General features: G+C 48.0%; 1 protein-coding gene across 2 annotated transcripts in view; it reads left to right on the top strand.

Annotated features, from left to right (window-relative positions):
* OVOL2 (ovo like zinc finger 2) overlaps positions 1-24749 on the top strand; it is a 36488-nt gene extending 11739 nt beyond the window's left edge. Inside the window, exons 3-4 of one of the 2 annotated variants that reach the window (XM_055105001.3) lie at positions 7546-7735; positions 23948-24749. In XM_055105001.3, the coding sequence (XP_054960976.1) occupies positions 7546-7735; positions 23948-24264 (507 nt within the window). In that variant the 3' untranslated portion in view covers positions 24265-24749. The remainder of the gene's footprint in view (positions 1-7545; positions 7736-23947) is intronic. The other variant, XM_034947523.3, reaches the window with a different exon arrangement.
* The last annotated feature ends 722 nt before the right edge of the window (positions 24750-25471 follow it).

Genomic DNA, 25471 nt, shown 5'->3' with positions numbered 1-25471 from the left:
CTTTGAAGCTGGTCAGAGGGCCAGCCGAAGGCCCTGACTCCCTGGATGTTCCTGCAGTTTTCAGCAGTGCAGAGACAATGATTGGTTTGTTCTGCCGCTGAGTCCTGTTTTCTAGAAGAAGAACTTGAGGAGAATTTTGCACATTTTTTGAAATGAAAGCCGAGATCCTGCAGAAAACAGGACAGTGCTCAGAAAAGCGCCAGGCCATGGGGTTGGAGAGCTGTTCATTGTCTCTTCGTCTTCGTGCCCAGAATTAATTTCAAGACCAAGGTCATTTCCCTCCCTGTGTGGTAGTTTCCCCACCTCATTAATAAGCCTTTTGCAAAGTGTTAATTTTGGATTAAGGGTGAGACGATTAAGCTTTTCCAGAAGGTAGCATGGTGTAAAAACCACCCCTGGCAGGCTTGGAGCAGTACCTTATAATTAAATATATTAATAATTTCCATATTAAAATGTGAATATTGACACTAAATGGGATAAAGTCTGCACATATTTTTACATCAGCTGAGGTCAGATTTCACTGTCACGGGAGATAGGAGAGAATGTTGGTTGTCAGAGCTTTTTGTCATATGTTTTGTTTTATTTTATTTTACTTTTTGAGACAGGGTCTCTCTCTGTCACTCGGGCTGGAATGCAGTGGTGCTATCTCGGCTTACTGTAAGCGCCGCCCCCCACCTCAGCCTCCCGAGTAGCTGGGATTACAGGTGTGCATCACCATGCCCAGCTAATTTTTGTATTTTAGTAGAGTCAGGGTTTTACCATGTTGGCCAGGCTGATCTTGAACTCCTGACCTCAACTGATCCTCCTGCCTACACCCCTCAAAGTGCTGGGATTACAGGCATGAGCCACTATACCCAGCTGTTTTTCAGAGCTTTTTGAATTACAGAGTTGCAGATGAAGGACTGGGAGCTAGTGGCTCCCTTTTTAGTTTCGTTTTGGTTTTTTTGTTTTTTTTAGTTCCCTTTTTCTTCCATCAAAGAGAGAAAAATTCAAAAGCAAATTGGGAAACAAATTTTTTTTTTCTTCTTTTGAGACAGTCTTGCTCTATGGCTGAGGCTGGAATGCAGTGGCATGATCTTGGCTCGCTGCAAACTCCGCCTCCCGGGTTCAAGTGATTCTTGTGCCTCAGCCTCCTGAGTAGCTGGGACTATAGGCATGCACCACCACACCCGGCTAATTTTTGTATTTTTAGTAGAGACGGAGTTTCACCATGTTGGCCAGGCTGGTCTCGAACTCCTGACCTCAGGTGATCTGCCCCGCTCAGCCTCCCAAAGTGCTGGGATTATAGGCGTGAGCCACCGTACCTGGCCGAGAAACAAGAAATTTTGACCAATTACCTTTTGTTTAGGACCACAGAATTTTGGAGTTGGTCTAACTATAATAGGACTTACAAAGCACCAGGTTAATTAAATTAAAATTTAATGTCTTCATTTCTTTCTTTTTTTTTTTTTTTTTTTTTTTGAGACGGAGTCTCACTCTGTCGCCCGGGCTGGAGTGCAATGGCGCAATCTCAGCTCACTGCAACCTCCGCCTCCCGGGTTCAAGTGATTCTCCTGCCTCAGCCTTCCAAGTAGTTGGGATTATAGGCACCTACCACCATGCCTGGCTAATTTTTGTATTTTTAATAGAGGCGGGGTTTCACCATGTTGGTCAGGCTGGTCTCGAACTCCTGACCTCAGATGATCCACTGGCCTTGGCCTCCCAAAGTACTAGGATTACAGGTGTGAGCCACTGTGCCCTGCCAATTTCATTTATTTCTAAGAGACAGATATTATTATTATATTTATTTATTTTGAGACAGAGTTACAGTCTTGTTGCCCAGGCTGGAGTGCAACGGCACAATTTCAGCTCACTGCAACCTCCGCCTCCCGGGTTCAAACGATTCTCTTGTCTCAGCCTCCCGAGTAGCTGGGATTATGAGTAGCCACCATGCCCAGCTAATTTTTGTATTTTTAGTAGAGACGGGGTTTCATCATATTGGTCAGGCTGGTCTCGAACTCCTGACCTCAGGTGATCCACCCACCTTGGCCTCCTGAAGTGCTGGGATTACAGGCGTGAGCCACCACGCCTGCCAATGCAAATATTATTATTCACATTTTACAGGTGATGAAATGAAGGCTTAGAGAAGTTAGGTAACTTGCCTACAACTAAGTTAGGTAACTTGCCACAAACTAAGTGGTGGAACAGGAATTGAAGGAATTGAGGAAACTGGAAAACAGACCCTGCTCTTAGCTTCTTATACTGCTGAAGAGATCATCTAATACCATTTTATTGTTTTACATGTGGGGAAATTGTGACATAGGGATGTTAAATGACATTCCATATCACACCCCTAGCCAGATCTAGGTTTTTTTTTTTTTGATCCTTCAGATTTATTGTCTCTCTATTCCACTATTGTTTTGTAACTAACATGACTAAGATGTAATTAAGTTTAGTTTACTACTTGTAGAGGAACAAGGTAAGATCGATTAACTCTTTTTTAACTTTTAGGAGGTACAGTGTTAGGTGTAAACCTATGTAAACAAAATAAAGGTGCTCCAGTGAGCAGAGCTGTGATCCTGATCCAGGCGGGGTCAACTGGTCCTCTGCCCCATCAGTCCAGGAGTCAGATGTGTCTTCTGTACCATGCAGTCCTGGGAGAGACACTTAGAAATGTGGCAGGTCTGGCGTCTGGAGAGAATGATACGTTTATTACTGTTCCAGTTAACCTATTTCTGCTTCACAAGAATCTCCAAATTTAATAGATGAAATGATGTAGTGTTGTATCATCCACCTCTGTGGGATGACTGGGCTTAGCAGGGCAGTTCTTGCCTTGTGGTTGCAGTCAGATGGCGGCTGAGGCTGGAGTCTTCTGGGGGTTTGACTGGGATGGACATCCACAAGGGCTCACTCACATGGCTGGCAGGTGACACTTGAACTGCTTCTAGCCTCTTACCTTTGTCCAGTGCATTAATTGTAAGGTTCTGCCACCGTTTTTTAACAAGTTCCTATTGATAGACATGTATTTAGTTTCCAGTCCTTTGCTATTACAAACCAAATTTCAAGGCACAAGGCATATTAAATATACTTTTAGGGATAAATTTCGTGTTTAGGAATTTACAAAGATCCCTTCCTTTCTGAGAAGTGAAATAGTCTGGCAGAAGCTAGCTTTGTCAGCCATGATTTTTTGCCATTAAATAACCTTACATCTTCTTTCAACAAGGCTCCTGAAGACTTTGAGTGTAATTTGTTAATATCTGATGGCTGGATTGGTCATAAGGGTGGTAAGCAGCACTTAATGGATTGGAGGGTGTGCCACAGGATGAATTCCCTACCTGAGCCACTTCTTGGTGACTCAGCTTTCCATGCTGTGAAATGGGGAGAAATGGAAAAATTGCCTTTGCTGAGGGATATGTGGAGAATTTCCATTTTTGTTCTAAGAAAACCAGAGGAAACGTCCCCTTGAGAATTAGGTGTGCCCTCAGTCTCCAACCCCTTCTCTCCACTCCCATTTTCTCCCCTGTTTTATAAAGCTTCCTGGCAAGTCATTGTGGCTCACGCCTGTAATCCCAGCACTTCGGGAGGCTGAGGCAGCAGGATCCCTTGAGGATAAGAGTTGAAGATCAGTCTGGTCAACATAGTGAGATTCTATCTCTAAAAAAAATTAAAAACAAACAAAAATAAATAACACACTTTCTCTGTCTTGATCAGATGATCTACTGGCCCTGTACTCCCTTAAATTGTCACTGATCTCCCTTCCCTGTGCCCTTCAAGATCTTATTCTTTTCAAACAAAATAATACCGACGATTTGAGATTTTCATTCTAGACTGCAATAGAAGGCATCTGTATTGCATTCAGAGCATTTTAAAAATAGGAATTTGTCAAAAAGATTAAACAAGAATTCATGTTTGAACTATGGTTGGTGAGTCCTTAGGCACATTCTACAAGACTTTCAAAAGACAGTTGCAGGTTTTTTCTAATTTTAACTGGAATTACCAGGGTAATTGTCTTTGTTCTATTTCATTAGCCCCTCACTACCACTCATGTCCTTGTGCACACTTGGTCTTTAGAAGCTCAAAGTACTTAGTGGAGCATATTTAGTCTTTTCAAATCCCTTCAAGGGTGGAAGTAAGCAGGATGGGGACTGATCTGCGTGGGTGATAGGAAAGCGTTGGGTAGAGGTGGGCAGCTGCAGTTCTGGGGAGTGAGGTAGTTGATGAGGATCCAGGACAGCCACCCAACTGGGTCATCGAACTCAGCCCCTGTGATGTTCCCCCTTTGTCTTCCAGTGGCTCCCTCTTGCCCTTTGACTACATTCCAGCTCCAGTAGGGCCCTCAAAGTAGACTCCTAAGGGGATCTTGTTCTTCTCAGCTACCACTGCTCTCTTCATTAACTGCTCTCCCAGGCTCAGGCTAGCCATGCTGAACCACACACAGTTCCCTCTTTCCCATCGTCCTCTCCTGGAATGTTCTTTGCTGTGCACCCCTTTTCTTCCTCATCTTTGCCTGACTGAGGAGCTCACTTCCTCTGGAAGCATCTTCCCTGGTGCTGTAGGTCTGGGGTAGGTGCCCCCTCGGACCCCTGGGCCTCTCAGATGTCAATGGCTGTTGACTTGCCTGCACCCCCACTAGACTCGGCAGCTTCCTAGGGACTGGGGATTAAGCCATCTCTAACTGTATTGCCTCCAGCTCTAAGCACAGGGCTTGTCACAGATCAGGGACTTATCAATGTTAGCTGGGGCAAATTAAGCTCCAAGCAAAGGAAAATGAACTAGTGGAGGAGGCTGACTGGAATACCCTGTTCTGGGGTCTTGTGCCTCCCTTGAGACTCTCTGCATCCTGCCACCTGCTCCCAGCTGCCGGTCAGCACATACTGATTGTGCACTGGCCCTAGACTAGGCTTGGAACAGTGGGTAGGGAGGCAGGAATGGGACCGAATGCTTGCTGACCATCCTCAAAGTGTTGAGTTGAGAAAACAAGATGAACTGTGTGCATAGTGAAACTTGGGAATGAGATGGAATATAGCATGACTTCTCAGGGCTAGTGTGGCGTGTGCATCAGCTGCAGTGGCATCTCCTGGGCTCTGGTTAGAAATGCAGCACATCAGACCCTACCAGACCTCCTGAATCAGAACCTGCATTTTAACAAGACCCCAGGGGAGGCATAGGTATGCTGGAGTCTGAGAGGCACTGGTTTAAGTGCGACAGTGAGCAGTTTAGTCATGGGCTGCAGTATTTGGAGAAGGCTGCATCGGCAAGGGAGCAACTGAGCTCCCTTGAGTCCTGGGAGGGCAATACCCAGGGTGGATGAAAGAGGAGAGTATTTGAAGCTGGGAGAGTGTGGAGCCAGGAAAGGACCAGTCTTCTTGCTAGTGATGAATTTTGGCAGAGCAATGGGATCCATCTTCTAAAGGATCTGATTTGGTAACATTCACATCACATGTTCAAAAGTTACCAAATCAGATACTAAAATTGAACACATCATTTTTATCACCCAGATGTAGATTCTATGTTCTTCCTTAGCAGCAGCGAAGGTGGTAGAAAGCACTGGGCAGGGAGTCCAGACCCAGGTCTGGTTGTGGTTTTGCTGATAACAAAGCTGTGGGTACTGACCAAGCCGCTTTACAAAATGATAACTTTATGCGTTTATGATTTCATGGGTCAAGACAAAAGCCGTAGGCATGGCTCTGCTAGGCAGTTCTACTCTGGGTAGTGTTAGTGGGGGCGACTCATTCAGCTGGTGGCAGCCCTGAGTTGGGATGGAGAGTCCAATCAGGCTTTATTCATATCTGGCTCCTCCGTTCTCCCCCATGTGGCCTTTGGCTGTCCACATGGCTAGCCTGGGCTTCCTCACAGCATGGTAGCCTCAGACTTCTTATGTGGCAGCTGGCTTATAAGAGGGAAGAAATGGAAGCTACAAGGTCTCTTAAAACCTGGAACTGACACATCTTCATTGCATTCTGTTGATCCAACTGGTCATAAGCCCTGCCCAGATTCAAGGGGAGGGAAAACAGTCTCCATCTCTTGATAAATGGAGCAGGATGCAGGCACAAGGAGGACAGAATTGAGTGTGGCTCTCTTTGGGTACTGTCTGTAATACAACATACCAGGCTCCATGATGTCATGAGGACCCAGACTCCTTTCTGCTCCTCCCACCTCATGGTCCAAGGTGACTGTTGGTGCTCTAGTCAGCAGGAAGGAGTGGAGGAGGAAGAAGGCACCATTTGCTCCCCTTCAAGGAGATTTCTATTTCATTGGCCAGGTAGTCCATGGCCATGCTGTCTTAGTCCATTTTGCGTTGCCATAAAGAATACCTGAGACTGGCTAATTTATAGAGAAGAGGTTTATGGCTCATGGTTCTGCAGGCTATACAAGAAGCATAGGGCTGGTGTCTTCTTCTGGTGAGGCCCTCAGGAAGCTTCCACTCATAGAAGGCGGAAGGGGAACAAGCGTGTCATATGGTGAGGGAGGAAGCAAGAGAGAGGGGAGGAAGTGCCGGGCTCTTTTTTTTTTTTTTGAGACGGAGTTTTGCTTTTGTTGCCCAGGCTGGATGCAATGGCCCGATCTTGGCTCACCGCAACCTTTGCCTCCTGGGTTCAAGTGATTCTCCTGCCTCTGCCTCCCGAGTAGCTGGGATTACAGGCATGCACCACCACACCTGGCTAATTTTGTATTTTTAGTAGAGATGGGGTTTCTCCACGTTGGTCAGGCTGATCTCAAATTCCCGACCTCAGGTGATCCACCCACCTCAGCCTCCCAAAGTGCTGGGATTACAGGCATGAGACGCTGCGCCTAGCCACCAGGCTCTTTTAAACAGCCAGCTCTCCCATGAACTGATGAGAGTAAGAACTCGCTCTTTACTACGGGGACGGCACCAGGCCATTCATGAGGGATCTGCCTCTGTAACCTCCCACGAGGCCCCACCTCCAACACTGGGGATCACATTTCAACAAGACATTTGGAGGGGCCTAACATTCATACCCCATCACATGCCTGTAGGATGCTGTAAGACAGTATGCCCAGCTAGAAGTCAGAGGTTTGTTCTAAGGAAGAAGGGGAGAATAAAAAGTGGGAGCAACTGGCTGGGTGCGGTGGCTCATGCCTGTAATCCCAGCACTTTGGGAGGCTGAGGCGGATGGATCACTTGAGGTCAGGAGTTTGAGACCAGCCTGGCCAACATGGTGAAACCCTGTCTCTACTAAAAATACAAAAATTAGCCAGGCGTGGTTGTATGTGCCCCTGTAGTCCCAGCTACTTGGGAAGCTGAGGCAGGAGAATTACCTGAACCCAAGAGGTGGAGGTTACGGTGAGCTGAGATCGAGCCACTGCACTCCAGCCTGGGCAAAAAAGTAAGACTCCATCTCAAAAAGAAAAAAAAAAAAAAAAGGGTGGGAGGAACTGCCAGTTTTTACTTCACCTTTCCCAAAGCCAAAACCTGCTTGAAAATTTTAGGGGCAGAAGCCGCAGACAGGGCAGCCTCAAGACACAGGGAGGTGGGTCTCTTGAGTGAGCCTACTGGATGTGCCTGCCTGCCCGGGGACCCTCATGGCCTCTCTCTGCCCCCAGTTCACCACAGGCACATGCAGCGACTCGGTGGTTCACAGCTGTGACCTGTGTGGCAAGGGCTTCCGTCTGCAGCGCATGCTGAACCGTCACCTCAAGTGCCACAACCAGGTGAAAAGACACCTGTGCACCTTCTGCGGCAAGGGCTTCAACGACACCTTCGACCTGAAGAGGCACGTCCGCACACACACAGGTGAGCAGGGAGTGCGTGCTTTGTTCTCTGTTTTGTTATTCTGGCCAAGAGCTCCTGTTTCTTTCCCACCAAAAAACCAGGTTGAGACCGTGGAACAATGCTGTGTTTCTAGAAAGAGCACAAGATGCGGATCACGAGGTTAGGAGTTTGAGACCAGCCTGGCCAACATAGTGAAACCCTGTCTCTACTAAAAATACAAAAAAATTAGCTGGGCGTGGTGGTGGGCGCCTGTAATCCCAGCTACTTGGGAGGCTGAGGCAGGAGAATCGCTTGAACCTGGGAGGCGGAGGTTGCAGTGAACCAAGATCACGCCACTGCACTCCAGCCTGGGTGACATTGCAAGACTCCATCTCAAAAAAAGAAAAAAAAAAGAAAGATCACAAGATGACGGGGCGTTAGGGCCAGCCCTTCTGGGTTCACCTCCTGACTCTGCCACCTGCCGGCTGTGTGACCTTGGGCCAGGTGAGCCACCTTTGGTAGCCTGCCTTTCACCCCTGTAAAATGGAGATATCGATGTGAGTTCTAGTGAGGCTCAAAACGGATCCCTGGCTGGAAGTATTCTGAGAATCATGATGCATGGCACACACGCGGGGCCTGCCACAGCTCAGCCCCTTGGTTCTGGCTGCTGGAATGTGGTTCTTGTGGCCCCACAATGAGTATTTTATACTTCTCTCTTGGGACATAAGACTGTCTCTGGATAGCATCGTGTTCCTCCTGAGACACAAAAAGGAGCTCATTGCCTTTAGAGCTGACCCGAGCCTCGTACTGGAGCCTGGCAGGCAAGCATCTTCCTCTTCTGGGACCTGCCTCAGTTTTCTGACTTAGGAAGTGGGAATCCAGGTTCTCCCCAGTTCCAGTTCTTCAAAGAGTCCTGGGGGTGCCCTTGGCCTCTTGTCTCGGCCTCACTGCTTCTATCTGAGAAACACCTGGCCTCCATGCTTTCCCGCCTGAGCTCCATTGTCCACACCTCTGCCAGAGTGATCCCTCCAGGAGAATTCTAAGGACTCTACTTCCCTGCTAAGAAATCTCCAACTCTGAACAGAATGAAATCCAGACTCCTCATCTCTCATCTTGATGGGCTTCGTGTAAAGGCCTTTACAATGTCGGTCCCATCTTCAAATCCCCATCCTATCTCAGCCCATCCCAGCCCATCACGTCCTATCCCATCACATCCTATCACAGCCCACCTCAGATCAGCCCATCTCACTCCAACCCATTTCAGCTCATCCTATCCCATCCCATCTTAACCCATTCAACCCTATCCAGGTTACCACCCACCCTCCCAACAGACTTATAGAATTTACTATCTGCAGGCTGGGTGCAGTGGCTCCTGCTCGTAATCCTTGCATTTAAGGAGGCCGAGGTGGGAGGATTGCTTGAGGCCAGGAGTTGGAGACCAGCCTGGGCAACATCGAAAGACTGTCTCCCCAAGAAAATTTAAAATTTAGCCAGGCGTGGTGGTGCATGCCTATAGTCCTAGCTACTTGGGAGACTGAGGCTGGAGGATCGCTTGAACGTAGGAGTTTGAGGCTGCAGTGAGCTATGATTGTGCCACTGCACTCCAGCCTGGACAAGAGAGCAAGACCCGGTCTCAAGGGGAAGAAAAAAGGGTTTGCTATCTATAGTCCCCGAGCCCTTTCCGTCCTTGGTATTTTGGTAGGGAAGGGAAGACAGTTTTTCCTCCCTCCAGATGGGGCTCCCAGCTACTCAGCCCTCATACAGGTTCCTTCTTAGGCCTCTGCATCCTATTTTCTAGTTCATATCATGCGTGTTTGCTCTTAGAGGACTGGCCGTGAGCTGCCTCCCTGGTCTGGAAAGAGTTTCTGTCACCTTAGAGAGTGGCTGGAATCCTAACATAGTTCTTTTCTGTTTTCCTTTTTTTAAAACTTTTTCTTTTCTTTCTTTCTTTCTTTCTTTTTTTTTTTTTTTGAGACAGCCTCTTGCTCTCTCACCCAGGCTGGAGTGCAGCCACCAACTCCTGGGCTCAACTGATACTCCCACTTCAGCACCCCTAGTAGCTGGGACTATAGGTGCATGCCACCACTCCCAGCTAATTTTTTTTGTATTTTGTATTTTTTGTAGAGATGGGATTTCGTCATGTTGCCCAGGCTGGTCTCAAACTCCTGGGCTCAAGCCATCCACCCGCCTTGGCCTCCCAAAATGCTGGAATTACAGGCATAAGCCACCACACCCGGCCAAAAACTTTTTCTAAAGAGACTTTTCATTTTAGTGTAACATACATCTAGAAAAGTGCACAGATCCTAAGTGCCGACCTCAGCGAATTTAGGAAGTTTTACAAAGTGAACACACTCATGCGACTAGCAGTCAGACCAAGAAACAGAATATTTCCAGCCACTAGAAGTCACTACCCCTCCCAGTCTGCCTTTTTCTCTCCAAGGAAAACCACTGTTGCAAATTCTAACAGCTTAAGTTACTGTTGCCTGTTTTTGAGCTTGATGTAAATGGAATCCCATAGTGTGCTCTTTGGGTCTGGTTATATGGCTGCTTTTCCTAGCACCAGTGAATCAATAAAAGTTTGACCTCTGTGAGTCTAAGCTGGCCATTGGGTGGGGGTGAGGAGAATGCTTAGGGAGAGGTGGAGGATCCATAGGGCAGTAGGGGGTCTTATAAGAGGCCTAGGGGAGGTCTCGAGGTTGTCAAGGGACCCATCCAGCAGCAGCAAAGCTGGGCTTTCCTCCTGACCCCAGTGGCAGGAAATCGGGACCACTCCTGAAGTCGCTGGCCATTGGTGGCCCTGGAGGGTGTCTCAGCCCCTCCTTGAGGGTGTCTCAAGGACATCATCTCTGAGGATGTCCTTGAGGGCATTCCCTGCCTGGATGGACTCTGTGGTCACTCCCCCACCCTGGCTTCTAGGACACAATGCAGGGGGCCCAGGAAGCATGGCTGGCTGTTGGTACCTTCAGCTGGAGTAAACACTGAGCTGATGGCGTTGCCTCCCCTGTGATTGAGTTAATTCTCCATTGCTGGAGACTAAGGGAAATATTAGGGACTGACAGCTTCTCAGAGAAGAGTTTACAAGTTGAGGCGGTCACATAGTAGTTAAGAACTCCTGATCTGAGTTAGCTGACTGTGAGACTTGTTCTAAATTATTCGTCTTTCACCTTAATTTTTCCATCTCTAGAATGGGTGTGATCATTTTAATACTTGCCACTTAAAGTGATGGTTGTGAGGTTTTGGGGCCAGAATTACATAAAAGTGCTTCTTATATTGTAAGTGCGTAGTAAATATTAGCTATTATTAGTAGTAAAATTGCAACAGTTGGCAGAGGCTTCCTGAGGACCTGATGTGTAACAGGCCCTAGGATTCACCTCTGTGCTCATGGAGCTCTCAGCCAACATAGGGAGGAATAACTCAGGCATCTGACTGTGAGACAAGTGAAACAGCCGATATGCCAGACAGAAGAAAAAGTGGCACATGCCAAAGGGGAGTCCTGGGAGGTGCCTTGTTTCTAACTGCATGTCAGGGGGGCTTCTTAGAAAAGGTAGTCTCTCAGCTGGGCGTTGAAGGATGAGCAAGCTTTCTACAGCAGGACAGAAGGAGGAAGAGCGTTGCTGATGAGGAGTGTCTTAGTTTGGGTTGCCCAAGAAGCAGACGCTGACACAAGGATTTGGATGTGAGCAATGTATTTGGGAGGTGATCCCAGAAAACACAGTAGAGGAGGGAGGGGAGGTCAGGAGGGAAGACAGCCAATAAGAGCTCAATAATAATGAGTGGGTTATCACTACGGGCAGCGGAGGCTCAATCCCACTGGAGATCCTCTGAATGCACCCCAGGTTGCTCAATCAACCCCCATCCCTCCTTGGGTGTCCATCCTGGACCTCCTGACTCCTGGGCAGTTCTCCCTACCCTCTGCCCACCCCAGCCCTTTGCAGGCCTGGAGAGCATCCTTAGGCAGAGAGATGCAGGAACCATCTGAGATGCCTGGCGATCTGCTAAGGGGATATGAGTGGGGCATCCGCCCTGGGAGGCAGAAGATTTAGCAAGTGAGGAGGGTGGCTCGGCAGAGACTGGGAGACCCTTCAGAGAGTAACACAGCTCCTGCAGGCAGAAGCAAGCCACACACGGTCACTCTCCTTCATGCCAGGCCTCCAGCCTTTATCCTGTCATCTCAAATGACCCAAAGCAGTCAGTGCTGTTGTTCTCCACCTTTTGCAGAGGAGGAAACCAGGCTCAGGGAGCTCACACAACCCATCAGTGGTGGAGCTGGGAACCAGAGCTGGCTGGCCCTGAAGTTCATGGTCTTTTATCCTCTGTAGGGTCTCCTTCTCTGCCCTCTTTGCCTCCCAGTGCCTTCCTCAGCATTCCCCCTGAGGCAGGGGCCTCACCAGCCTGCCCTGTTGCAGTTTCTAGAAGCCTGCTTGCTTCTAGAGGAAGGTGAGATAAAGGGAAACTCAGACCTATTAGTAGCACAAACTGCACACTTCAGCTTGGGGTTTAGTAGGTTGTAGAGGAGCCTGTGAGCGTGTGAGTTCAGTGGTGCCAAGATGTCCTCTGCCCACAGAGGAAGCAAGAAAGGGGGTGCCTGTACCCCCTCGGACTCCCAACCTGAGGTTCTCAGATTTTCTCCATCTCCTACTCTTCTAGTGACTCCTGCGGGGGTGCTGAAAATCATGTAAGTTAGTGAATGAAAATACCTTCCACTTGACGTTTTCCCAAAGGGCTTCGCAGTTATCGCCTTAGGGGAAAGGCTAGGGCTTAGGAGGCAGCTAGGAGTGAAAAACCTAGAGGTGTGCTGGCTGGTCCGGCGGCCGCTGGCTGTGTGTGGCTCCTGAGTCTCAGAGGAGGGGCTGGTCCAGATTGAGATGTGTTGTACAGGCAAAAGAGACACTAAGTTTCAAGTTGTAATGCAAAAAAAGAAGGTGTAAAAATCTCAATTTTTTTGTTTTTTTCTTTTTTGAGATGGAGTTTTGCTCTTGTCGCCGAGGCTGAAGTGCAATGGCTTGATCTTGGCTCACTGCAACCTCTGCCTCCCGGGTTCAAGTGATTCTCCTGCCTCAGCCTCCTGAGTAGCTGGGATTACAGGGATGCGCCACCATGCCTGGCTAACTTTGTATTTTTAGTAGAGATGGAGTTTCTCCATGTTGGTCAGGCTGGTTTCGAACTCCTGACCTCAGGTGATCTGCCCGCCTCGGCCTCCCAAAGTGCTGGGATTACAGACATGAGGCACTGCACTTGGCCAAAAATCTCAATTTTTAATATGGATTTTACATTGAAATGGTAGTATTTTGGGCATAATGAGTTAAACAAAATATAGCATTAAAATTCATTTCACCTGTTTCTTCCTACCTGTTTGAGGCTTCTACAAAACGTTAACTTATAAAGCAGCTTGCATTTTAATTTCTATTGGATGGCACTAAGATAACCGTTAAAAATTTTAATCATCATTTTGACACTGAAAGGGATGAACAAATGGAACTATGGAAATGTTTTAGACCTATTTACCCCATCCTGACCTATTTTCTGATGAAGGTGTGTCTCCATGTAATAAAAGACCAGAAAGAGCAGCCGGGGGCTTCCTGACACATCAGCTGGTGGCAAGCTCAGAGGAACGGGCTTGCCGAGCCATCTCTTTAGATCTGTCCAAAAGAGACAGTTGGTACAAAGTGCAAAAATGTGGGTTTCTCAGATGATGTTTTAGTTCATGTGAACAAACTTCACCAGCTCCAAAAGATCTTACTGGAATTCAGTGGGAATTTGGTCTTACCTTTGTTGTTTGCTTGTTTGTTTTGTTTTAGATGGAGTCTTGCTCTGTTGCCCAGGCTGGAGTACAGTGGCTCCCATCTTGGCTCACTGCAGCCTCTGCTTCCTGGGTTCCAGCAATTCTCTTGCCTCAGCCTCCCAGGTAGCTATAGCTGGGATTATAGGCACATGCCACCACGCCTGGCTAATTTTTGTATTTTTAGTAGAGATGGGGTTTCACCATGTTGGCCAGACTGGTCTCGACTTCCTGACCTCAGATGATCAGCCTGCCTTACCCTTCCAAAGTGCCAGGATTACAGGCGTGAGCCACTGCACCCGCCTGGCCTGGTCTTGCCTTTGATTGAGCTGTGAGTGTTGTATTTTTGCTATTGGTTCTTATAAGTAAATGTTGTATTTAGGCCAGAAACAAAGATATAGACACTTAACATAAATACGACAGATAGTTAAATGAGGGGTATGTTTGTTTGCAGTCCAATTAGACCAGGCCATGACCTGGACCCAGGACCCAGGACCCAGGGCCCAGGACCCTTTGTTGGAGAATTGTAGCTATAATATTGATGAGGTGGGCAAAGACAGTGAGCTAGAGAATCAGGGTTAATCTGCACCACCCCCAACTCCCCCATCTCTTCCAATCCCCTGCAACTACTAAGCAAACAGGATATCTAAGGAAAGACTCAAAACACAAAGAAATATCTTGGAAAAGATCCAGGGAAACTTGAACCTGAAGATGTCTTACATTAATATCCAAGTAGACGAAAGAAAAGATTAGGACTTCTTTTTTGGCTGTGAGTTCACCCAAGAAAGGTAAATCGGAGGGGGGTGTGTGTGTGTGTGAGAGAGAGAGAGAGAGAGAGAGAGAAAGAGGGGAAGGGAGTGTTAGTTAAATGGTGTCCTACTGAAGACTGGAAGAGAGAAACTGACCTGTGCAGAAAAACTCTGTAATATTTTGTGAAAACAAGTGGCTATTTTCAATCCAAATTATCTTAGGTGGGGTTTGGAAGCGGCTTCCCATCAAATGGTTTATTGAGGGAAGGCTGTCAAGAGGAGCCTGTGAGGGCAGAGGATGAGCATGGGTTTTGCTGTTAGCTGGAGTGCAGCCTCGACCTCATCCCAGGGGGGATCAGGAGTGTGAATGGACTCCAGGATGGATCTGCTACAGGCAAGGTGGGGGCAAGGACTTTTTTACCCCCATTTCAGTCTGACGTTGGCTGAGGGCTGTGTCTGCCCTGGGCGAGGTCAGGGAGCATCTGGAAGGTCACTTGCCCAGTGCTGATTCCTTAAAGAAGGGGACAGCCAGAAGCCACACGACAGCTGGGGACATGCACTGACCCAGAAAAGCAGTCTGGATGGGAAGCCAGCAGCAGCCACTATATAATTGAGGGACTTGCTGTACTTCAGTGAAGTTGACAGGATCACTGAGGCCAACATGGGAAATTCTGCCTGCTGACCAGCTCAAAATAGAGAGAGGGGACATGAGCTTCCAGGAAATGAATGTGTATTCAGTTCATAGCCTGTGAAAAACATGGGCCTTTATATTTATAGGATATATATAGTATTTATAGGATATTCTTTCGGATTTATTTAAGTGTTTTAGGTTGAACAGGCTAGGATGCTTCCTAAGAATGGTTCTCTGTTGAAGTAAATGATTTGGTTTGGGAGGAGAGGGAGGAGATCTGTATTTTAGAGGAAAAAATAATAACCAGCCCTTGCAAGCACAAGACTCTGCACTGAGTGTCCACACCCTCCCTACTCAAAGGGTGGTCAGTGGACCGGCAGTGCCAGAGTCCCCAGGAGCGAGCATGCAGGAAATGCAGACTATTGCTTCGGAAGTGCCCAATGTGCCAGGCCCATCATTTAAGTCCCGCGTTTATGGAAAGTGTTTTATTTTGCTCATTTGTAAAATGACTAAGTATTCTGTAAAAGATTTCAGACAATATAAAAAGCTGCAGAGAAGACAGCGTAAAGGGCCATAAACAGGTGAGAAGGGCACACACATCTGTGGGGCTCCCAGCTAAGGCTTTGCAGGGAGCCACGTGGCCCAGGGAGGTCATAAACCCGTGCTGGTTATAACTTAACAACGCTGGCTGGAATAAAGGAGGCAGTTCAGGGCTCATGCCATTCCTGGGGAAGCTGCTGAGTTCCACAGGGTGAAGCCGAGGAATTCCAATTCTGAGGTCAGGGAGGTGGGGAGGGGGCACCGGCCCCGCCCTCTAGGGCGCCTTCTGTCCTTATCTTCCATCGGGGCCTACATTCAGAGGGAGGAGAAGGCACACAAATCCCATCTTGATTAAAGAAGAGAAAACAATGGTGTCTTTGTTTGGAGCCCAAAGGGAAGAATTGACTAGATTGGGAAAAATGCAGATTGGGAGATGTTTGGAGTGGGGCAGACGGAGAAGAAAGAGTCAAGTCACCTCCACCCCTAGTGGCCTGAATGCTGTCATGCGGAATTGCCTGGTCCAGTTAACAAACCCTCGCTTCATTGTTTTATTTTTAATTTGTATTTTATCTTAATTTACTTTTTAGCTAAAAAGGTAATATGTTCATTAGGAGATAAAAGGAAAGAAAAAAATGTAAACTCCCTTCACATGCCAAGCCCCAGTTCCACCATTTAATTTTTTTCCCAAAAGTTTTTAATGTATATTGCTTTTTCACATAATATATATCTTGGAGCTAGGCGCGGTGGCTCACACCTGTAATCCCCGCACTTTGGGAGGCCGAGGCAGGCTGATCACTTGAGGTCAGGAGTTTGAGACCGGCCTGGCCAGCATGGTGAAACCCTGTCTCTACTAAAAACACAAAAATTACCTGGGCATGGTGGCTGGCGCCTGTAATCCCAGCTACTCAGGAGGCTGAGGTAGGAGAATCGCTTGAACTCGAGAGGCAGAGGCTGCAGTGAGCTGAGATGGTGCCACTGCACCCCAGCCTGGGCAACAGAGTGAGACTCCATCTCAAAATAATAATAATAATAATAATAATAATAATAAAAGAAATCATGACAAAATTTCCAATATCGAGGGACTGTGCTTTTCCTATTCCTCAATTGATGACATTTGCTTCCATTTGCAGATTTCCTTCCTTCCTCCCTCCCTTCCTCCCTCCCTTCCTTCCTCCCTCCCTTCCTTCTTTTTTCTTTTCTTTTCTTTCCTTTCTTTCTTTCTCTCTTTCTCTCTCTCTCTCCTTCCTTCCCTTTCCTTTCCTTTCTTTCTTTCTCTCTCTCTCTCTTCTTTCCTTCCCTTCTTCTTCCCTTCCTTCCTGTCTTCTTTCCTTCCTTCTTTCCTTTCTTTCATTTCAGGCAATCCTACCATGAGTATATCTTGTATATCCTTCGCCTCCCTGTGTGAGTCTTCCTGTAGGATTATTTCCCTGATGTGAAATTGCTGGGCCAAAGGGTAGATACACTGTGATTTTTTTTTATGGCCATTGCCAAATTGCCTTCCGGGGAGGCTGCCGTAAATGTCCACTCCCACAAGCATGCCTGTAAAAATCTTCTCGCTGAAGTTCACCTTCGGCTAAAGTTCAGTAAAGGAGCAGTTGAGCTATAGCAAGGAAAGCAACTAGAAAGTTCCAAAGTGAAGAATTTTCCTTGAGGATGCATGGCACGAAGCTTGATTTGCTATTAGGGGTAAAAAAATGGAAAACAACAAACCCTTTTTGATAACCCAATAAACAATATTTTTTGGACTAGGTAGGACAGGCTGTTGGTACAAAATTCAAAAGGGCAGACGGCGAAAGCAGTCCCCCCTCTCCTCCACCAGCCACATTTTAAAAAATTATCCTTTCCTTTTGTTGTGAAATAAGTAACATACAAAAGTATACATATAGGTACAGTTTAAAGACAAATCTGCGAAATACTCATGTGCCCAGCAGCCAGCTTATGTTTTTGTTTTGTTTTTTTTCTGAGATAGAGTCTCGCTCTGTTACCCAGGTTGGAGTGCAGTGGCGCCATCTCAGCTCACTGCAACCTCTGCCTCCTGGATTCCAGCGATTCTCCTGCCCTGGCCTCCCGAGTAGCTGGGATTACAGGCACTCGCCACCATGCCCGGCTAAATTTTTTTGTATTTTTTAGTAGAGGTGGGGTTTCACCATATTGGCCAGGCTGGTCAGCAGCCAGCTTATGAATGAGGCTTATCTGCATTATGTTGAGCTGTATCCCATTGAGAACTTAGTCTATCTCGGCTAATCCTCACAGCAGCCATGCAAGAGCTATGACACCCCTGTGACAGGTGAGGAAACGGCCTTTCGGGCTGGAGCAGCCGCCCCCGTTTCAGTTAATGAGCAGCAGATCCGCAGCCTGGCTCTTCAGTGGCCTTGGACTCACAGTCGTGTGGGTGTCAGTAGGTTAATGACGTCTAGTGCATGGGTGGTGCTCTTCAGTTCCCATGTCCTGCTTTAGACACAGGCACGGTTGGCCTTTGCGTGAGAGCACCAAGATGGGTGAGCCTCAGTGGTGGGAGGGGCCTTGGCATCAGTCCCTCTTGCCCAGGGCTCCTCTCTGGCCACCTACGTCCCCCTGAATGTGTGGGTGATGGGGGTGCTCTGGGAGGGAGGTGCTTGTTCCCAAGCCTAGAAAGGGTCACCAAGGGGCTGCCGCATGGCAGTGCCTGCACCAGTGAATGCTGGGTGAATGGTGGCGTTTACACTAGAAAATGGGGAAGCAGAAGTGCTGGGGCACAGCAGTGCATTTGGCAAAAGTCAGAAGTGCCATAACTGGAGCTTTCTGGGCCTATGTCTCCTTTCCATCTCCGTCTGCGAGTCACTCCTCTTCCAAGCCAGGCTCTAATTCTACCCCCTCCCTGGAAAAAAAGCCCCCACTGCCATCATCTCTGTTGTTTGCATGATGCAGGGCTTTGGAATCTTCTAGCCTTTGCTATCCAGGCCTTGCTGGGTACTCTGCTCATAGAAGATGCTCAGAGGCTGTGTTGACTGAAGAGAGGAAGGAGATGTGGCCCTGTGCACATGGGGCTGAGTGGTGGCCTGGCTGGCCTCTCCTCGGGGGCAGATCACCTTTGAGGATGGGAACCTCCAGGAGTTTGTTGCATCCAGTTTAAAGCCTGATGTAAGTGTGCCAGCTTCCCCATATTTTTAGTTTGGATGTTTTAAAACAGTAGTCGGTTATTTCTACTAACTAGTGAAAGGAGCAACTAATCTCTGGGTGGATTTCTGCTCTGATGAGCTGAAGGTTGGAAATCGGGTTTGCCGCTTGATCTACTGGGTAGTGGGAGCAGCTGCTGCATGGGCCCAGAAAGCTGGGAAAACACAAAGTCTGCATTACAGTGCAAACATGAAAGCTAGAGCGGGCGCATTCCTTAGGAGAGGAGTCTGTAGTCCTTGCCTATGTGGAAAACTAGTCCCAAAGATGTGGCCTTTCTTTCCTGGAACCAACAGAGTTCATCCATTCATTCGATTTTTTGATTTTTAAAATATTGCCTTAAAACTTTCTTAACCTTGATTGGTGAGGGTTTGTTTGTTTGTTTTTTGTTTTTCTGAGACAGGGTCTCACTCTGGCCCAGGCTGGAGTGCAGTGGTGCGATCATGGCTCACTGTAGCCTTGAATTCCTGGGTTCCAGTGATCTCTCCCACCTTAGCCTCCTGAGTAGCTGGGACCACAGGGGCATGCCACCATGCCCAGCTAATTTTTTACTTTTTTGTAAAGACAGGGATCTCCCCATGTTCGCCAGGCTAGTCTCGAACTCCTGGACTCAAGAGATCCTCCTGCCTTGGCCTCCCAAAGTGCTGGGATTACAGGTGTGAGCCATGCTCCCATCCTGGAATAGTTTTAAGAGAAAAGGTGGGAGATTCATTGTCATTACACTGCCCAGAAGGAACCACAGTTAGTACGAAAATTATTATTATTAATACTGGCAGGTGGTTGGAGATGGGAAGTAGTACAGACAGGGACGCAATGGCAAGTGTAAGCCTTCACCACCCTCCAGACCGTCTCTCCAGAACCCCAGGTTTATGTTTCGGAAACATGTACATCCGTGCATATGCCAATGTGAATGTGCATTTATTTAGAACTCTCGTTTTCATACTTGGCTGCACACTAGAGCCTCCTGGGGAAGCTTTAACAAATTCTCCTGCTCAGGCAATACCTAGAGATGACATATATTTATTAATCTTAAAATACATATGTAGGCCGGGCGTGGTGGCTCATGCCTGTAATCCCAGCACTTTGGGAGGCCGAGGCAGGTGGATCTTCTGAGGTCAGGAGTTCAAGATCAGCCTGGTCAACATGGTGAAACCCGGTCTCTACTAAAAAAATACAAAAGTTAGCTGGACATTGTAGCAGGCACCTGTGCTCCCAGCTACTCGGGAGGCTGAGGCAGGATACTCGCTTGAACCCAGGAGGCAGAGGTTGCAGTGAGCCGAGATTGTGCCACTGCACTGCAGCCTGGGAGACAGAGTGAGACTCCTTCTCATAAAATAAAATAAAATAAAAATGTACATATATATAATTTGTAGAAAACGTGAAGGATCACAAGAAACTTGCGAGTTAGGACTAGGGAAGGAGAGGTGCATGGGGTGACAAAGGGATCTTTTCTGTTTTATTTTTTTAATTTACTGCTGTTTTTCACCATAAAACTGGGGGTATATTACTTTTAAATTTAAACAACTATTAATAGTAACCTTTTGTTATTTATTTTGTTTATTTATTTATGTATTTATTTGAGACAGGGTCTCGCTCTATTGCCCAGGCTGGAGTGCGGTGGCACTATCTCAGCTCACTGCAACCTCTGCCTGCTGGGTTCAAGCAATTTTCGTGCCTCATTCTCCCAGGTAGCTGAGATTACAGATGTGGGCCACCACACCAGGCTAATTTTTGTATTTTTACTAGAGACGGGGTTTCACTGTATTGGCCAGGCAGGTCTCGAACTCCCAACCTCAGGCGATCCACCCAGCCCGGCCTCCCAAAATGCTAGGATTACAAGCGTGAGCCACCGCACCCAGCCTATTTTTTATATTTTAATAAAAGGTAACTATTAGGGCCAGGCGCGGTGGTTCATGCCTGTAATCCCAGCACTTTGAGAGGCCAAGGCAGGTGGATCACCTGAGATCGGGAGTTTGACACCAGCCTGGCCAACACAGTGAAACCCCTTCTCTACAAAAACAGAAAAATTAGACGGCTGTGGTGGCGGGCACCTGTAGTCGCAGCTACTTGGGAGGCTGAGGCAGGAGAATTGCTTGAACTAGGGAAGCGGAGGTTGCAGTGAGCCAAGATTATGCCACTGCACTTCAGCCTGAGTGATAGAGCAAGACTCAGTCTCAAAAAAATAAAATAAAATATTAAAAATAAAACTACAGCTTCCTAGTCCCAGCCCCTGACCTAGTGCCTGGGGTCCCTGAGGCAGGCCCGGGAATCTGTACAGGGTCTGCGGGTTTCTCCAGGTGGCATCCCTCCTGTCTCTAGGCTCTAGGATGGTCTCGTGGCTGTGGCAGTGGCCTCTTCATGCTCCATGCACCCCCAGTACCATATTCACCCTCTCTCAGCTTCCATGCTTTTGTGACGTGTGTCTCCTTCACAGCCATAACCTCTCTTTGAGAGCCTAAGTTAGACCTTACAGCCGGGCGCAGTGGCTCACGCCTGTAATCCCAGTACTTTGGGAGGCCGAGATGGGAGGATCACGAGGTCGGGAGATCGAGACCATTCTGGCTAACACGGTGAAACCCCGTCTCTACTAAAAATACAAAATACTAGCCGGGCATGGTGGCGAGCGCCTGTAGTCCCAGCTACTCAGGAGGCTGAGGCCGGAGAATGCCGTGAACCCAGGAGGCGGAGCTTGCAGTGAGCCGAGATAGTGCCACTGCATTCCAGCCTGGGCGACAGAGCGAGTCTCAGTCTCAAAAAAAAAAAAAAAAAAAACTTACTATGGTGATTTCTTAATTTCATTTATTTATTTATTTACTTACTTATTTTTTTTTTTTGGAGACGGAGTCTCACTCTGTTGCGCAGGCTAGAGTGCAGTGGCACAATCTCGACTCACTGCAACTTCTGCCTCCTGGGTTCAAGCAATTCTCCTGCCTCAGCCTCTCCAGTAGCTGGGATTACAGGCATGTGCCACGATGGCCAGCTAATTTTTGTATCTTTAGTAGAGACGGGGTTTCGCCATGTTGGCCAGGCTGGTCTCAAACTCCTGACCTCAGGTGATCCGCCCACGTCAGCCTCCCAAAGTGCTAGGATCACAGGTGTGAGTCACTGTGCAGCACCCAGCCAATTCGTTTCTTAAAGCCCAATAAAACTTGCTGATATGACCTACGGGAATTTCCTAGAATCTGTCATGTGAGATTCTGCTTAGTGTGCTTGCTTCTGTCACATATCAGTCTCAACCTTAAAAAAAAAAATTCAACTTTGATTTTAGATTCAGGGGGTGCATGTGCAGGTTTGTTTATATGGGTACATTGCATGATGCTGAGATTTGAGGTCCAGATGATCCCGTCACCCAGGTAGTGCGCGTAGTACCCAATGGGGAGTTTGTCAGCCCTTGGCCCCTCCCTCTGTCCGCCCTCTGGTAGTCCCCAGTGTCTGTTGTTCCACCTTTAAGTCCCAACCTTCTTTTTGAGTGTGAGCCTCCTATTCAGCCACTGGCTCAAGGGGTGACCTTTGCCAGTGTAGGGTACTGAGCTGGGTGTGCTCTGCCCTGTCACTACCTTACCTGACCTCAGGCAAGACCACAACCAGAATCTTAAAGACCCTAATCTGTGGCTCTTGAAAGCCAAGTTGAACACTGGAATATCCAGCGATGTTTGTTAAAAATAGATTCCTGGGCCCGGCGCGGTGGCTCACGCCTGTAATCCCAGCACCTTGGGAGGCCGAGGCGGGCAGATCACAAGGTCAGGAGATCGAGACCATCCTGGCTAACATGGTGAAACCCCGTCTCTACTAAAGATACAAAAAATTAGCTGGGCGTGGTGGCGGGTGCCTGTAGTTCCAGGTACTCGGGAGGCTGAGGCAGGAGAATGGCGTGAACCTGAGAGGTGGAGCTTGCAGTGAGCTGAGATTGCGCCACTGCACTCCAACCTGGGTGACAGAGCCAGACTCCGTCTCAAAAAAAAAAAAAAAAAAAAAAATAGATTCCTGATTCCTACCCCAGACCCACTGAGTTGGTCTTAGGAGAAGTGAGTTAAGATTTTCAAAAGCTCTCCAGGTGATTCTGAGGCTCTGGCAAGTATGTAAAATACTGTACTGTCCAAGCTCATCTAAATAGTCTGTTGCACACACACAGAGTCCATGTTTATATTCTTTATCTGACATTCTGCCATACACATCAGGGTGAGTACCAATCATGGAGGTAGGAGCGGCAGTGCTTTGATGAGGCTGAGCTCCCTGCTCTATATTGTACCTGTGATATCTCAGCTAGAAGGCAGGTCCAGTGTTAGCCCAGTTCTAATGCCAGCATGAGATCTTGTTTGGAAATGATTTTCATAACTGCCACAAATGCCTTAGTGTCCTGCCAGTGGCCTGGGCATCTGCCATTTCTGGGCACACCTGTCCAAGTGGCAACTGCCCACCCCTGCACCTCTGCCTGAGGGGTTTCCTGCTGGAGCCCAGTCTGTCTGCACAAGGCAGGCAGAAGTGCTGGGGATGGAGAATCAAAACCACCCAGGAGCAGCCGGCAGTCAGTGACTGACCTCAGCTCCTGGAGGGGTGGGATGACGCCAAGGTGTGTGCCACACTGTCTCCTTGCGTTGCACAGAGGACTGGACCCTGGTTGTCCACCGTGTAACTGGCTGGGTAGCTTCCCCTCTACTGGATCCTACCCCTCCCTGCCTCACATCTTCGTTGCCCTATAGGTTCTTCCCAGGATCACCTCTCAAATAAACTACTTGTACTGGAATCTTTGTCCCAGGCTCTGTTTCTGGGAAAACTCAAATTAATTTTTTTTTAATGGAGTCTCACTCTGTTGCCCAGACTGGAGTGCAGTGGCTCGATCTCAGCTCGCTACAACCTCCACCTCCTGGGTTCCAGTGATTCTCCTTCCTCAGCCTCCCGAGTTGCTGGGACTATGGGTGCGCGCCACCTTGCCTGGCTAGTTTTTTGTATTTTCAGTAGAGACGGGGTTTCACCATGTTGGTCAGGCTGGTCTCGAACTCCTGACCTCAAGTCATCCGCCTGCCTCGGCCTCCCAAAGTGCTGGGATTACAGGCGTGAGCCACTGCACCTGGCCCGAATTAATTTTTTTTTAAAAGTTTGCTTTGCTCACAATAATATGAAAACATTAAGGTATGTGAGTTGGAAGAATAAAAATCTTCCTCCCTAAAGCAGGTGGTGGTTTTGTTTGTTTGTTTGTTTGTTTTCTATGTTGGCATCTGTTTGTGTTAGGTTTGCTCAGGTGGATGCTATGATTTTTTGTAGACAGTTTTCTCTCCTGCTGTAACCATTGTCCTCATGCTGCCATGAATCCTTGGTCAGGATGACTTTTACTGGCTTCATAGTTGGGTGGTTCTGGCTTGGCCATGACCAAGCGATGCTGTGTCTGTCCCTCATCCTTGCAGGCATTCGTCCCTACAAATGCAATGTCTGCAATAAAGCCTTCACCCAGCGCTGCTCTCTGGAGTCCCACCTGAAGAAAATCCACGGGGTGCAGCAGCAGTACGCCTATAAGCAACGGCGGGACAAGCTCTACGTCTGCGAGGATTGCGGCTACACGGGCCCCACCCAGGAGGACCTGTACCTGCACGTGAACAGTGCCCATCCGGGCAGCTCGTTTCTCAAAAAGACATCTAAAAAACTGGCAGCCCTTCTGCAGGGCAAGCTGACATCCACACACCAGGAGAATACCAGCCTGAGTGAGGAGGAGGAGAGGAAGTGAGGAGAAGGAAGGGGAGGACAGATGTTCACACTGCCACATATGTCTACGTGGATTTTTGGTTTTCAGCGTCCCCCACCCCACTGGCTGTTCTTAATTAGAAGTGACCAGTTCACCTCTGTGTCCTTTTGAAACATCAGCAGTAGGGTCCATTCCAAGATTGTCAGTTACCGTAGTGACGTCAGGCCCTGTAACCTGTGTCCTGTCTGGCGCAGTTGCTCACATTCACCAAAGTTTATTTTCATGATCCTGATGGCCAAGAACACCGTGTGGGATTTTTTTTTTCCCCCAAGGATTTTCACACACGGAAGGAGAGGTATTTCTTAGAGAGATCATCATTTTATGGTGCCTTGAAATAAAAATACTTCTACTTGAAATGCTGTTTAAGCAAGGCAAGTGAATTTTGTTATTCTGAAAGAGTTTACAGAAACTATTTTAATAAATGAAATGTTCTTGTGAAGCTTTTAAAAGCAAAATGGAACATTGACCTACAGCTCTCTGTTCAGGGCTTATTGTGTGATGTTTAACTTCAGGTTATTGAGGTGGGGAGGTTGATTACTTTATATTAGTTGTGTGGGTTTGAAGAAGCAGATCTTCCTCTCTTTTTTTGTTTTTGAGACAAGTTCTCACTCTGTCACCCAGGCTGGAGTACAGTGGCATGATCATGGCTCACTGCAACCTTGACCTCCCAGGCTCAGGTAATCTTCCCACTTCAGCCTCCCGAGTAGCTGGGACTATAGGTGTGTGCCACTATGCCCAGCTAATTTTTGTATTTTTTGTAGAGATGGGGTTTTGCTATGTTGTCCAGGCTGAGAAGCAAATCTTGAGTGTTGGGTGGAAGAACAAACGGCCAATTGGAAAAACCTGCACTGAGGGGCTGGCTCATGCAGGCTGGTGGGCAGAGATGCCTGGGGGTGGCATGGCAGGGAACTCAACTCATGGATGTCTTTTTATGGGCCTGGTCTCTTTTTCTGCAGAGGTCTTGGCTTTCTGCAGTTAGGATGCGCTGGCCGAAGGCTCTTCTCCCTCCCTTGAATGGGCTCTGGGGCCAACCCTGGAGCATGAGAAATGCTGGCTCCTCACTTGCAGGTGGGATAACAGTGCCAGGAGTTCCCTCAGGGTGTGTGACAGCTGAGTGCAGTGACCTCTGCTACCTCCATCTCCTCACCTTGGAGGCCTGCGTCAGCGCCATGGGAGGTGAGACCCTGAC

The sequence above is a fragment of the Pan paniscus genome, chromosome 21 (assembly GCF_029289425.2).
Source record: "Pan paniscus chromosome 21, NHGRI_mPanPan1-v2.0_pri, whole genome shotgun sequence".
NCBI lineage: Eukaryota > Metazoa > Chordata > Mammalia > Primates > Hominidae > Pan > Pan paniscus.
The sequence above is the reverse complement of the archived record's forward strand: the minus strand, read 5'-3'. Positions and strand labels throughout refer to the sequence as shown.